Here is a 14,315-nt window from a genome sequence, read left to right as displayed (position 1 = left end):
TTCCAAACTAAAAATCCTTGATTACCCCTGAGATAAAGGCTCTGCTTAAGGACAAAAAGAGGGCCTTTGGATTGGGCAACAGAGAGGAGCTAAAGGTTGTACAGAAGGAACTGATGTGAAAGATCAGATAAGGAAAAAACAGCTACAGGAAGTGGATGGAGGAACAGCTGCAGCAGAGGAACGTCAGCAGAGTCTGGAGAGGCCTAAAAACCATATCTGGCTACAAAGAGCCAGACTCCCAGGTCCGAGGGGACCATCAATGGGCAAAGGACCTGAACATTTTCTTCGATAGATTTGATCAGTCAGGCATCCCTCCCCCGACCCATTCTCGCCTGCTGCACTCCACCAGTGTCTTGTCCCTCATAACCAACCAGGTGAAGAGGGAGCTGCAGGTGGAAGGCATGGAAGGCAGCAGGTCCAGATGGCATCAGCTCGAGGCTCCTGAAATCCTGTGCAGACCAGCTGTCTGGGATTGTGGTGTTTCGGTCCAACCTGAGCCTGAAGCAAGGGAGGGTACCACTACTGTGGAAGATGTCCTGTGTGGTACCTGTGCCAAAGACCCTTCACCCCAAGGACGTCAACAGCTACCGGCCGGTGGCGCTAACATTGCAGCTGATGAAGACCCTGGAGAGGCTGGTCCTTGGACACTTTCGGCCCCTTGTGAGGTCATCGATGGACCCGCTGCAGTTTGCATACCAGCCTGACATCGGGGTGGATGACGCTGTCATCTACCTTCTGCAGAGGTCCCTCTCCCACTTGGAGAAGGCTGTGGGCACTGTGAGGATCATGTTCTTTGATTTCTCCAGTGCCTTCAACACCATCCAGCCGCTGCTCCTGGGAAACAAGCTGCAGCACTAGGGGGTGGATCACCAACTCACCTCCTGGATCCTGGACTACCTCACCAACCGTCCACAGTACGTGAGGACCCGGGAGTGTCAATCAGACACCATCATCTGCAGTACGGGGCCCCCCCAGGGGATGGTACTGGCACTGTTTCTCTTCACCCTCTACACTGCAGACTTCACCCACAACGCGCCGACCTGTCACCTGCAGAAGTTCTCTGACGACTCCATCGTAAGCCTCATCTCCAACGAGGACGACAGGGAGTACAGAGAACTGACTTAGGACTTCAGTAAGGCTCCCTGCTCGACAATTTGTACCACCCCCTCCAAGACAGCCTGTCTGCAGCTCCTTCAGTGACAGGTCGCTCCACCCGCACCCGAATTCTGGCTCCCACGCACTGGTTAAATAAGTTTTCTCGCTTTAAGAAAGTATTCCTGATGTCAACTCGTTACCTGGATAAAAGAAACCTGTCCAAAGTCAATAAGTCAGATTACAACCTCTCCACAATGGGAAGGCCAGAGACAGGTCTTGTGATCATTGTGGAACTAATGTCTAAGGACATCCTGGACAAGGCTGGAATAGGCTACAAGATCATCAGCAGCTTGGTGTGAAAGAGACAACTGGTTTGATTATTAGAAAATGGAAGAAGCACAAAATGACCATCGATCTCTCCAAATCCACCATCTAAGATCTCGCCTCTTGGGTCATCAATGATCATGAAAAAGGCGAGGGGTCAGCCAATAACTACACAGGAGGGACTTGTTAATGATCTGAAGGCAGCTTGGACCACAGTCACCAATAAAACTATTGGTTACACACTATGCCGTAATTGATGAAACTCCTGTGGCGCCCGCGAGGGTCCCCTGCTCAAGAAGGCACATGTACAGGCCGTCTGAAGTCTGCCAATGATCCTCTGAATGATTCAGAGAAGGCTTATGAGAAGGTGATGTGGTCAGATGACACCAAACTCAATATCATTTGCATCAATTCGACATGTTGTGTTTGAAGGAAGAGAAATGCTGCCTATTACCCCAAGAACACCATCCCCAGCATCAAGCATGGAGGTGGAAACATTGTGCTGTGGGGGGGGGTTTCTCTGCTAAGGGGACAGGGCGATTCACTGCATCAAGGGAGGGAGCCATGTATCGTATTGGCTGATAACCTCCTTCCGTCATCCAGGACACTGGACATGGATAGGTCTCCGGACCTCCATCCCATAGAAAATCTGTGGAGGGAGCTGAAGCTTCCAGTTGCCAAACATCAGCCTCCAAACCTTGAGGATTTAGAGATAATCTGCAGAGAGGAGTGGATCAAAATCCCTCCTGAGATGTGAGCAAACCTGGTGACCAACTACAAGAAACATCTTGACCTCTGTGCTGTCCAACAAGGCTTTCTCCACCAAGAACTAAGGCGTGTTTTGCAAGAGGATCAAATACTTTTTCCCCCAATTAAATGCAAAGTAATTTATATCTTTGTTTTAATGTACATTTCTGGATTTAGTTTTTGATATTCTGTTTCTCACTGTTAAAATAAACCTACCATAAAAATGACAGACTGTTAATTTCTTTGTAAGTGAGTAAACTAACTAAATTGGCATTGAATCAAATATATATATATATATATATATATATATATATATATATTTATACCATTAATTACTGTGCAATATTTACCTGGCTGCTACACCTCAAAACAGTTTGAGGTCTATTTTTGTGTATTTTGTAAAATTGTGTATTTCTTGTAGATTTTTGCATCTGGATGTAATATTTAGCTGTCTTTGGCTCTTTTTGCTGTATCTAATGAAAATGTCCCCTCTGTGGGATGAATAAAGGTATTCTGATTCTGATAGACCTAGATCATTATTATTTACTCTCTGTTTCTCTTTTTTCATGGCTCAGGCATGCAGCCTTGAAGAGTTGATCTTATCCCTTTCACATAAAGGTAGCCCAGTCTCTTTCTATTGCAAGTTTTTGGCCAGCACAAACTAACATAAGACAGTTATTGTCCAGGGACACCTGGAACAGAAGCATATCGGATGTGCGAGTCTCTCTCAGTATATCACTATACTACTGTATATTCTGATTGGGTGATCAATACACTACTTGATGTGTTTTTATCGGGGGTGAAAAAAGTGTCCCCACCACTATTCAAAACGAATTGACACCAATGTTTGCCAGATTTAAAGATATCTGTAATTCTGTTATTTTCATACCTGGATTGAGGCTGGGAATGGTGATGGTGGATGGAGGTGAGCTGCCGTTTATATTCCTAGCTGTAACTGTGACGATATATTCTTTAGTCCTGGTCAGACTGAGAGAAAGACTTTGTTTGTTAAAAGCCACTTTGGTGCTATTTTGGTTGTGATTTTCTGTGGTCTTTCTCCAGGTCACTTCATAGTGTTCGATGTGTCCATGACTTTGTTTGGCCTGTGGCATCTGGGGAGAGATAGCATCAACACATTAGCTTACCTGCTGAAACATTCATATGAAGATCAGGCCATCAACTTGTAACTTTAGGGCAACTAGCAGCTGTAATCATTGTTTATTTTCAGTATAGAAACATTTATAAAATTACTTAGAAGCTATGGAACAGTCATCTTGTCTCCACATTGGTACTCTGGACTGTTTCATACTACCTGCTGCCAACATCTCAAGTACTCAAAGATTCAAAGACTTTATTGTCATATACAAAATAGCTACATTGTAGTTATAGCAATGGACATCTTAAATTCCAGGCTCCTCCAACGATGCAACATAAATACAGAAATGGAAAAAATACTTTACTGAGTGAAAGTAGAAGTACGACAGAGTAGGAATATTCTGTTACAGTAAAAGTCCTGCATTCAAAATGTTCCTCCAGTAAAAGTAGAAAGTACTCTCATCTAAATGTACTTAAAGTAGCGACAGTAAAAGTAGTCATTGTTTGATTGGTCCATTTCAGAATAATATCTCTGATATGTTTTATAATTATTGATCATTAAAGTGTTCTCAGAGCTGGTAAAGGTGCAGCTAGTTTTAATGGCTTTGTATACTGCAGGGTAGCTGCTGGATTTACTGCAGGTGAAGTCTGATTTAAGGGCTGATTATATTTCACGTCATCCAGATCTGCAAACTAACTAAAGATATTAAATAAATGTAGTGGAGTAAAAGTACACCATTCATCTCTAAATTGTAGTGGAGTGAAAGTCGAAAGTAGAATAAAATGTAAAAACTCTGTACTACAGGATTCAATACAATGTGCATTTCTTCCTTTAGTGGTGAAACCAACAAGGAAAAACTGTGGGTATCCGACTTAAAGAAAGAGACTTAAAGATGTCCCACTCCCTTTCACAATTTTCATCAATCTCATCCCTTCAGTATCCCTTTCCCTTTACCCGCAGGATAGCCAGGAAATAAACTTGGCAAATAAAAAATAAAGGAGAAATTTGCTTCCGACAGCACAAAATCTGCTTTGAAGGGGATGGGACAGTGGCAGGGGGGCAAAAGAAGGCTATTGGTGGAACAATTCCATACGCCTCCTCTAACAATGCGGATTTGGCAAATGGACCTAATAACTTTTATCTGAGATATTTAACTTTGCAACATCACACACAGAGGTTTTTTCTAGAAAAATAATGTATGAGGGTGCTTACGTCACCTTCAGTCAAAATGATGGCCTGTCCACTTTCCAACAGAAATACTGCATTAAAGCGAAGCGGAAAATACTTGTTTGTTCATGTCTTAAATCTGCATTTTTCTTAAATATCAATCGCTACATGTGTGGCAGCCATTCCAGTGTCTGTTGAATTCCAACACAGAAATGTTGTCAATAGTTTATAGAATACAGATTAAAAAAAAACTTTTTCCAGAGCTACATAAAAACAAAGCTGCCTCTGCCATCTGACAGACTATTTGACATGATTTTCCAATTTTTGTAGTTATTATACCGTTTTTGACGAACAGAAATATTGTTTTCTGGCATCACTTTAACATTTTACTAGGAAAATCTGCATTTTGGTTTAAAGGCGCACGCCAACGTTAGAAGCTATAAAGATTTTCCATGTAAGTGAGCTATCCCAAATGCATGTAAGGACTTTCAGCAAGATGGCGTGCGTGGCTAACGTGAGTGACGGCCAGGCAGTTGGTGCAATCTCCAGCCAAGGAAAAAGGCGTTCACAGCAGCGGCCTACACAGCGGTCATAAAAAAGGACCTTAAGCTGTAAGCACTGTGGCTCGCAGCACAAGCAACGACAGTGTCCAGCAATAGGTAAGCAGTGCTCTAATTGCCAGGGCCAGAACCATGTAGCCAAGCAGTGGTTCTCAAAAGCAAAAGAGAAGAAAGGAAAGTCTGTTAACATAGTGGAGGACACTGATTTAAATGAGCCATTTTTTGTTGACATGGTGAACTGTGAAAGTGAGCAAAAACTAATGAATGTCAACAGAGAAGACAAATAGATAGCTCCACTGATGATTAATGGGACATTAATAACCATGAAACTGGACACTGGTGCAAAAGCAAACCTGATCAGCATGTGTGACATCAAGGCAATGAAAGATAAGCCAAGAATACATAAAAAAACACTTGCGCAAAAAGACTACACTGGAGAGAAACTCAACAGTTTGGGCGTGTGCAGATTAAAGGGAACCACAAAAGGTAAAGTGCACCACCTACTTTTCTCTATGGTTGCTGATGGAGTTCATTCACTGCTTCGTGATGAGTGTATTGTATCACAAACTGTGAACACACCAAATGACTCTATTGACTGTATAGTACAGAATTTTGCACATATATTTAACGGTTTTGGTGAACTTCACTTCACATACCAAATCCAGCTTAAAGAACATGCACAGCTAGTGGTGCATGTTGAGAGAAGAGTTCCAGCACCAATTAAAGATCGTCCAAAGAAACAGGTCAAAAGGTTGAGGAACCGACAGACTGGGTCAACTGCATGGTCTGTGTTAAAAAAAAAAAAGTGGTTGATTCTAAGAGTGTGCATGGATCCAAAAGATCTCAATGAAAACATCCAGCATGAACATTATCAGACACCCAAGCGTGAAGAGATCACAATTGAAATGGCAGGTGCCTTTACAAGGCTTGATGCATTTCAACGCTTTTAGCAGCTGAAACCGGATGAAAACAGCACATATTGCACATTCAATACAACATATGGCAGATATTGCTTCCTCAGACTAACCTTTTGCACCATTTCAGCATCCAACATATTTCACAGAGTGATGGAACCCATCATTGAGGGGCTGGATGGATGGTGACAATGATGGATGATGACATCATTGTCTAGGGCTCCAATTTAATAACACAGCGAGAGGCTGATAAGGATACTGGAGCGCATATACAAATATGGACTCAAGCTCAACAAGAGCAAATCCCAGTTTGGAGCTCAAGAAGTTGTCTTCCTTGGAGACAAGATCAATGCCATGCAGGAAATGCCAAGGCCCACAGACAAACCAGGTTTGCTTCGTGTTATGGATGGTCAACTTCATAGGTAAATTAATTCCTAAACTATCTGCAAAGACATCTTGTATCCGTGAGCTCCTGCACAACAAGAATGAGTTTAAATGGACAGTCAAACATGAGCAGGAGTGGAAACACTCAACAGACACTAATAACTAATTGCAACTGTATTGTCATTCTTTGAAAGTGTCAACAGATAGAATAGGCACAGTGCTCCTACAAGCTAAAGGTGAGCATAGGAAACCATGAAGTAAAACGTCATTTGGTTTTATTAAGGGCCCACAAATACAGTATATCAACTAATAAATAGCTAATATAGATAAAGTGTTGCCTTCAAATGTGACTTACTTTCCAAATAATTTTAGTGTGGTTGCCCTCCATGTGCATCCACACATCAAGTGCATCTGGAACTGTGGTAAAAATATATAATCAGTGACCAGAAAATTAAAACATTGAATATTCCATTTCCATAATAGGATAAAAGATTAAGTTTTCCTTTTGAGTTTCCTACCTTCACCATAGGTGCGAAAGAAGACTTTTTTGCTCCATTCACTCCATTTCCAGAAATGTTGTGTTGATCCACATCTTAATGTCGCATTATATGTCCAATTTGGTATCAAGTCATTCAAAACTGTGGAATTAAGTCCAATTCCAATCTGGGAACACAATATTGACAATAATGAGGAATGTAGTGTAGTTCAGAAAAGGATTTTACTTTAAAAAAAAAGCTAATAATAGTCTTGGATAGCTCAGTGGTTAGAGCTGTCAGTGTCCGCTTCCAAGTCCGACTTCTGAGCTCCGCTTAACTCACAATGTCCTCTCCTCTGTCCCTCTTTCAAATGGTCAAAGACACTCTCTTGCCAAAAAATATCTTACAAAAATTACATTTTGATGAAAATGTATCAACTTACAATTGAAATTTCACCAAAACTCATGCGTACTTGGCAAGTAATATTGAGATTGTTGTACTGTGGCTTCGCCAAATTCCACTGCAGGGTGACACTTCTGGCATTCACAGTCGAAACTTTTACTCCATTAGGAGCAAACATGTGCACTGATGGAAAAGACAAAGAATCTTAACTTCATTCAAACATTTTTTTTAAATGTTAGCAATCTGATTTTACAAATTTAAAAAAATCAATGCTCGTTTTAATAAAAGCATACCTCTCTTGGATAAGTCTGCGGTGTCTGAAAGCTCAACCATCCCAAACTCATTTTGTGCTGTCAATGTCCAGTTTCTCTCACCAACATCTACTTTCTCCACTTTTTGAGAGCATCTGCCCTTAGACAGCATTAGACATGGGCTGAAAAATAAACATAGTTTACCTAATTGTCATTACTATTAATTACTGTTATTACATTAAACTTACAGACAACAAGATTTACACCATCAAATGTGAATCAAAGAAAGGCCACATTTTTAATGTGTAAAGGTGAGGCAGGAGTTGAGAAACCATCCATCTGATCTAATGTTTTTGATCTAATTTAATTTGAATTTTCAGAGGGGAATTTAATATTATAATTTTAAATAGTATTCCTTTTCATATAGTTTACTTATTAAGAAGATTCAAGTGTTTGTAATGACTCCTCAGAATGTATCTGTCATGCATTATGTGACTGACGAAAGGACAATGCTCTTGGGCCTCATTTATAAACGTGGCCTACGCCAATTTCTAAGCAATCTTTGCGATTTATAAAAAACAAACTTGATGGAAAATGTGCGGTCCTCCACGGACACTCTGACCCATGCGTACGCACAAAACAGGCGAGATGAGAAACTGCGACACCGTTGGCAGAAGGAAAAATGGAGAGAAAGGTGAAAATAATACCATACATCGAAATATTACCTCATGTATCATGTATGAAGACTTAATTTGCAAAAATTGCTAAAAGCCAATCTTAAAATGATTAAACAAACGCCTGTTTGAGACTACTGAGTGCACACAAAAACCTAACTTTGAGAAATAAATAAATATGGATATGCTATTGAATACCACCCCTCGAATATATCTTAATGTTATGAAATGTATTCTCATAAATGATGCGGTAAACAGAAAAACATATTTACGTTTAAACTGATGCTGTTTTGCATGTACAGATACGAGTGCATGGTTTAACTATTGAAACGCACCCAAGTCCCAGCTGTTTGTACATGTGCAAATCCAGCTAGATTGCACTTGTTTAAATATCATTTCTAAAAAGGAAGAACATTACGTTACACCTGAGTGCCAGACGCACATGTGTTATCTTCAAACTACGTCCAACAAACAATACGATGAACTTCTCTGCACATCCCCAACAAAAAACTAAATTTTACACAGTGGTTTCTTTTTTGCTGTTCTGTCGGCATCTCCTGCATTCGTCATCAGGCAGTCAGCCTAAATGAATATTCATACGGGGCGTTTCTTTGACTATTTATAGGCAGATACGGGTGCTATGTGAGGTGGGAGAATTTAGGGGGTTCAGAATCTAGCCCAACACATCTTAATCACAGATTGAACTCTCCATTATGACTCTGAAAATGTGGTGTGCATCACTAATTTAAATAGAACACTTTTTGATACTGAGTAATTGAAATATCTAATTTGTGTTCTGTAATTTGCTTTAATACTCTTTCGTATGGTTTTATTACATTTTAAAGAGGTCCTTTATGTTTTTACGGGTTCTCCCTTTCCTTGAGTGGGTAAATGGTCTGCAAAGGCTAAAATCCCTGTACACTCTACTTCTATTTGCTAGTGCTTCAACACATTGTACGTGATAGGGTAAGGGGTGGGACATCTTTAAGTGGTTGACCAATCGCAACAGAGGCGGCCAGCTAACCAATCAGACCAGGATGGGCTCTGGTTTTAGACATAGGGTGAGAAGAGGTGCTGCAGCACAGGCAGTATGAGAAAAATAAAGACCTTTTTGAATATTAAAGCATAGAGACATGTCACACAACACAACGTACACAAACAAACCTAAAATTAGCAGGATATGTCCTATTTAATATACCTTCCCAGAAGCTGAGGAGCTTTTGGCTCTTTGAAGGGCAAGTCTGTGTCTCCTCTTACTGTCCACTGACATTCAACTGATTTCAGGTCTCGGGTTTCACACTGAAGGTCTCTGTAATGAGGCGGGTCTAAGTGGTGATGATAGAAACATTTAAAGACAGTTAGCATTTATGACACAGATGTATCAAGAACAATCTATTCTATATATTTCCGCACCAAGTCATACTTACAGCCAATATAAACACAAGCACCATTATTATTGTTTGTCTTTGTTTCACATTTTACATGGTCGCAGGTGTTTTTTGATGCCCGATTCAGATAGACGGTCAGGGCATATGTCTGATTGTTGATCTTGGTAGTGCTCGGTTGTTCTCCAGTATTCAGATACATTGTGCTGAAGGCTTCCGTTGAAGGCAGAATGCAGTAGAATGTGACGGTACTGCCAACCATGAACCACTTGTCCTTTGGAAAAATTTCTGGTACTTTCAAGGTTTGCTTCCCTGCAAAAACAAAATAATATGAAGTAAAGCATCTGAAGGATGGTTGCACTATGAAATGTGGAATAATGATAGCTTGAATATTTTGATCATTGAGTATTAACCAGGAAATGTCTGCTCCTTCCAAGGGCTTGTATGGTTGTTGTATCGGGACCTAAGCCTGACTGAATTGGAAGCGCCTTCCAAGTCCAAAAAGGAAGTCCAGATCCGGTAGTGGGTTGATTCTATCTGGTCAGGTGTCACAGCAACTTCATCCTTAAACATTTCCAAAACCAAACCAGAAGTAAATCCATCAATAACCAAAATGAATTTATATTGTCCAATGTGACACATTTAAATTTGCCTTAAGTAGCTTTACAAGCTATCTGCCGTACAACATAAAGAACACATGTTTGTTTAGGTAAAAAGCTGCATTGTCATAGAAGTCAGCAATGTTGTTGTGATGCAAATGATCTTACATAATTAACTTGTTGGCCCGCTCTGAAAACAACCAGTTCATAGATGAGCACATCCCGGACTGCAGAGCATGAAGGTTGGTCTTCCCATAACAAGATCATCTGACCAGAGTGCAGAAGGGTCACATTCTGAGGGCCACAGTTAAGGTAACCTAAGGAAAATGATCATAGAACATTCAAAAAAACCTTCCTCATCATGAAGAGCAAAGAGACTGAAAGTCTCAGGCAATGTAAGCAGGACATCATCAGCTGCACAGAAAGAGGACAGATATGAAGACAATTTAATGTGTTTTTTATTGTGTTCGTCAAACAAAATCTCTTGTGGGGCTTTGTAACTTGTGTATAAACAGAGAGTAAATGATTGACAATATAAAACTGTTCTAACTGTGTCCGTATATTTGAAATAAATATTAGATATGGACCATTTATCTGTAGTTCCGAGGGGAAATTTGTCACAAACTTTAGACACAAGGCACTAAGACTGAAATGCATGACCCCAGGAGACAGCGTTAAAGTATAAAAAACTACTTTATTTAAAAAAATGTAAAAAACAACTCAAGGCACTCACAAGGAGGATAAAGGTCCCCTATTATGCTTTTCCGGTTATAACCCGTCTTTTCGTGTGTTATGTAGCTTTTTCTGCATGTAAACGATCTGCAAAGTCACAAACCCTAGTGGTGTATTAAAGTGGTGTATTAAATCTGTTCATACAGTGGGTTACTCTCTGACGTCATAGGGGGTGCAGAGAGGATGTTGTTCAGGGAAATGGGGGGCCATAGGATGTTGCTTAACTATAGCTGGAATATGTCAGGGGACCGGGCACCGGACACATGTCACTCTAGTGGGGCACACCTTGTTATTGAACAACACACACTTTGGACACGCACATACATTTTTTTCCTATAAATGGTATGCACAAAGACAGTTCGGGGGGACTTCCAAAATTGGCTCTAGGAACCTCGTATTGCCCGTGTTGGTGCATGATACTATGCTGTTGTAATAAACCTTATTATATACAAGCTGGTGTCTCTGGAGACTTCTTCATCATCTTCACAAACATCGCTACAAAATAATATACCTTACCCTCAAAGTACACCCTGTAGCGAGTAAAACTCTAAAACAGAAAAGACATGTCTATGTTGCCCTCAAACGCCTCGTTGCAGATTTTTCTTTTCCCATTTTTTTCTTCCGGGGGTTGTTGACGTCACTAAATGTGGAGACCAATCGGCAAGTTGGCACGCCCCTAGCTATAGACCAATAGGCACACCCTCTGCCAACCGACCATTTACTGTTGAAAGACTGAAATGTCAAGAAAGTATTTTGTGCACTGAAATGTGAGGGGAAATATCATCTGTTTGCCTTACCGAAGGCAGTACCACGAAAAAGTCAGTGGTTGAAATGTATTTCTAACACTGTTCCTTCAACAGTTCGAAGTACTGTACTGTGTGCCCGGCATTTCAAGGACGACAGCTTCTAAAACCTTGCACAGGTTGATGCCGATATGCAAAGCCTGCAGAGTTCCTACTTTGTTTCAGTTCTAACATTACATCTGAAATGTAAGAGTGACGCAAAATAAAATGAGAAAACCAATATGATTTTGGAACATTGAACAATGTAAATCTATTCTAGTACACCTCAACAATGGAATTATGATCACTACAAACAGCCACAATATGGGACCTTTAATAAAACTTTTAAAAACAACATCCTAGAAAAGTTAAGATTGTCAGACCGTTCAACCATGCAACAAAATATACATAGTCCTACAAATGTTTTTATTTAATTTCCATCTTATTTTGTCGAAGCTCAAGGGAGCTAGAGCACTGGGCTTGAAGAGCCGCATGCAGCTCTGGAGCTGCGGTTGCCAACCCCTGTCCTAATGGAACATAAATAACCTTGAAAACATTTAGTGAACCTCAATGGGGGCCATTGAGATCATTTCCTGTCGACCCTCAGTTGTGTGTCTATTCTCAGTTCGAGATGAGGTGGTCCATCAGCAATACATGTTAGAGCAGTTCCCTTTACTGTGTCTACTTACAGTATATATCACTGCACGTCAGTACAGGTAAGTAATGCTATAACCAGAATTGTGTTTAAATAATTCAAACTATTATTACATTAACTTATAAGCTATGGTTAATGTTAATAAGTACAGCGGCAATAGTCTTCTTTTAAATACAATGTCAATTTCATTGTAAATTAAAATTGACAGAGGGAAATGTTTCATGTCAGCCATTCTTCAAAGCTAATTATACTATATAAATAGGAAGTGTATATAGTATAATTAGCTTTAAAGAATGCCTGATATTCTTAATACTTCTACGCTGTTCCAAGTTAAAGGATAACATACTCACCATGTTCTTGGCTGTTTTCCTCTTGTGTGCTCTTGCAGAACAGTGACAGCAAAACTAACCAAATCATCATCATAATCCAGTGTGTCAGTCCACGTGGAAAATGTGCTTTCACCATAAAAAATGATCTCAAAAACGTCCACTTCTCACAGCTAATACCTATAGAAGTATACAGTTTATTCAGTGTCAAAAAATATATACTGTTTTAAAAAGTTGATTCCTAAGGCATTTTTAGAAGGATGTACTTACATGAGAAAGTCAGACTGCTTGTTATGAAGGGTACAAGTTATGCATTCAGTCTAAAGGCTTTCGAATCCAACAGAAGAAAGTATCAAGTTAATCCCTGAAGAAACGCTCCATTTACAAGCAGCCGATGACACATTGTTTGGAAATGCATTTGCTGTTTTAGGTCCTATTGGTTGTGAAATCCATGTGGACAGGAAATGGGAGGCTGCTTCCTGGTAATAGTGAGTCAGAGATTCCAGATGAGACATGTTCTCTATGTGCAGTTGAATTATTCTGCAGAAAGTCAGTGGAGGACAAATGTGGGCATTGCCTATGATGTTTGCTCAATTATGATGAGCTAGAATTAGCTACAAGCGGGAAACCTATGGGATCAGATTTGGGTCAAAACAAATCAAACAAAACTCTCTCAGTATCAAGCAAATTGAGAGTTTGGGGGAAAAAAAATGTAATCTCAAAGTAAATCTATAACTTTTGTTTTTATAACATCTCTTTTTGTTTGCAGTTCTCATTGCTTCTTTCTCAATGATCACACTTTTACTCTTGTTTGCGCTCCCTCATTTTTTTGTTTGCTATTCCGACACAAACCTCTTGGGTGGGCGGGATTTTCAGGGGCGCGTCCCCATTGGCCACAGTTTTTCAGTGACAGCCCAGTACACCACACAGATTGTACAGTACAACTCATGCTGCAACGCCGGAGACTAGTGATGGGCATTCCGGCTATTTTCAGAGATTCGGGTCTTTAGGATCCCACCAGAGCCTTCTATTTTACCCTAATTTAGCAATAACAAATCGTTATTGTGTTGGTATGCATTTTTCATTCAGTCTTTTCATAAAAGCCTTATTTGTATGCATTTTTTTGGTCCAAAAAAACATATACAGTTTCTATTTTTTTTTTTAATCAGTGGCGGCTGGTGGAGTTTTCTCCAGGGGGGCTATAACTTAGGGTGACCAGATTTGAGTTTGTGAAAAAGAGGACACTTGCGATTGTTGGGGGGTGGGGGGAATCGCCAGTCAATTTAAGTACACGCTTAATGTTCCCAACAGTGAAAACCGGACGTATTCATGAATTTATAAAACCCCCTGGACGCTCCGGACAGGACGTAAAAAGAGGACATGTCCGGGCAAACGAGTGTATTTACATAAATGAAAACAACAAAAACAACATTATAGATAGATAGATAGAAGTGCAAAGAGAAACAAGTGCGATAGGTTTCAAAGTTTCAAGGTTTTATTTGTCATATGCACAGCAGATACAGCGTATATGTTGGCAATGAAAATCTTATGTCGCGTGCTCCTCCAACAACTCAACATACATGGTGCAAAAGATAAATAAAATAGTAAAAAAGAGAGAAGAATATTTACAATATCAACAATACAGATTTGAGGATGTGAAATATATACATATGTGGAATACATTGAGAGTATTTAAACACTTTACACTGTTGAATGAGGAGGTATGGACAGATGCATATATTATGT

At 40.1% G+C, this 14,315-nt stretch overlaps 1 protein-coding gene across 3 annotated transcripts in view; it reads right to left on the bottom strand.

Moving 5' to 3' along the window:
• LOC134868116 (oncostatin-M-specific receptor subunit beta-like) overlaps nt 1–12,992 on the bottom strand; it is a 29,760-nt gene extending 16,768 nt beyond the window's left edge. For all 3 annotated transcript variants that reach the window (XM_063889008.1, XM_063889010.1, XM_063889011.1), the window contains exons 1-11: nt 12,840–12,992; nt 12,594–12,749; nt 10,243–10,391; nt 9,889–10,039; nt 9,518–9,787; nt 9,289–9,415; nt 7,459–7,598; nt 7,206–7,348; nt 6,806–6,950; nt 6,643–6,704; nt 3,056–3,278 (exon numbers count right to left, since the gene is read on the bottom strand). In XM_063889008.1, coding sequence (XP_063745078.1) covers nt 3,056–3,278; nt 6,643–6,704; nt 6,806–6,950; nt 7,206–7,348; nt 7,459–7,598; nt 9,289–9,415; nt 9,518–9,787; nt 9,889–10,039; nt 10,243–10,391; nt 12,594–12,708 — 1,525 coding nt within the window. In that variant the 5' untranslated portion in view covers nt 12,709–12,749; nt 12,840–12,992. The remainder of the gene's footprint in view (nt 1–3,055; nt 3,279–6,642; nt 6,705–6,805; nt 6,951–7,205; nt 7,349–7,458; nt 7,599–9,288; nt 9,416–9,517; nt 9,788–9,888; nt 10,040–10,242; nt 10,392–12,593; nt 12,750–12,839) is intronic.
• Between the last annotated feature and the right edge of the window lie 1,323 nt (nt 12,993–14,315).

The sequence above is a fragment of the Eleginops maclovinus genome, chromosome 8, assembly GCF_036324505.1.
Source record: "Eleginops maclovinus isolate JMC-PN-2008 ecotype Puerto Natales chromosome 8, JC_Emac_rtc_rv5, whole genome shotgun sequence".
Lineage (NCBI taxonomy): Eukaryota > Metazoa > Chordata > Actinopteri > Perciformes > Eleginopidae > Eleginops > Eleginops maclovinus.
Note: the sequence above shows the minus strand (reverse complement) of the source record. Positions and strands in the feature narration are given on the sequence as shown.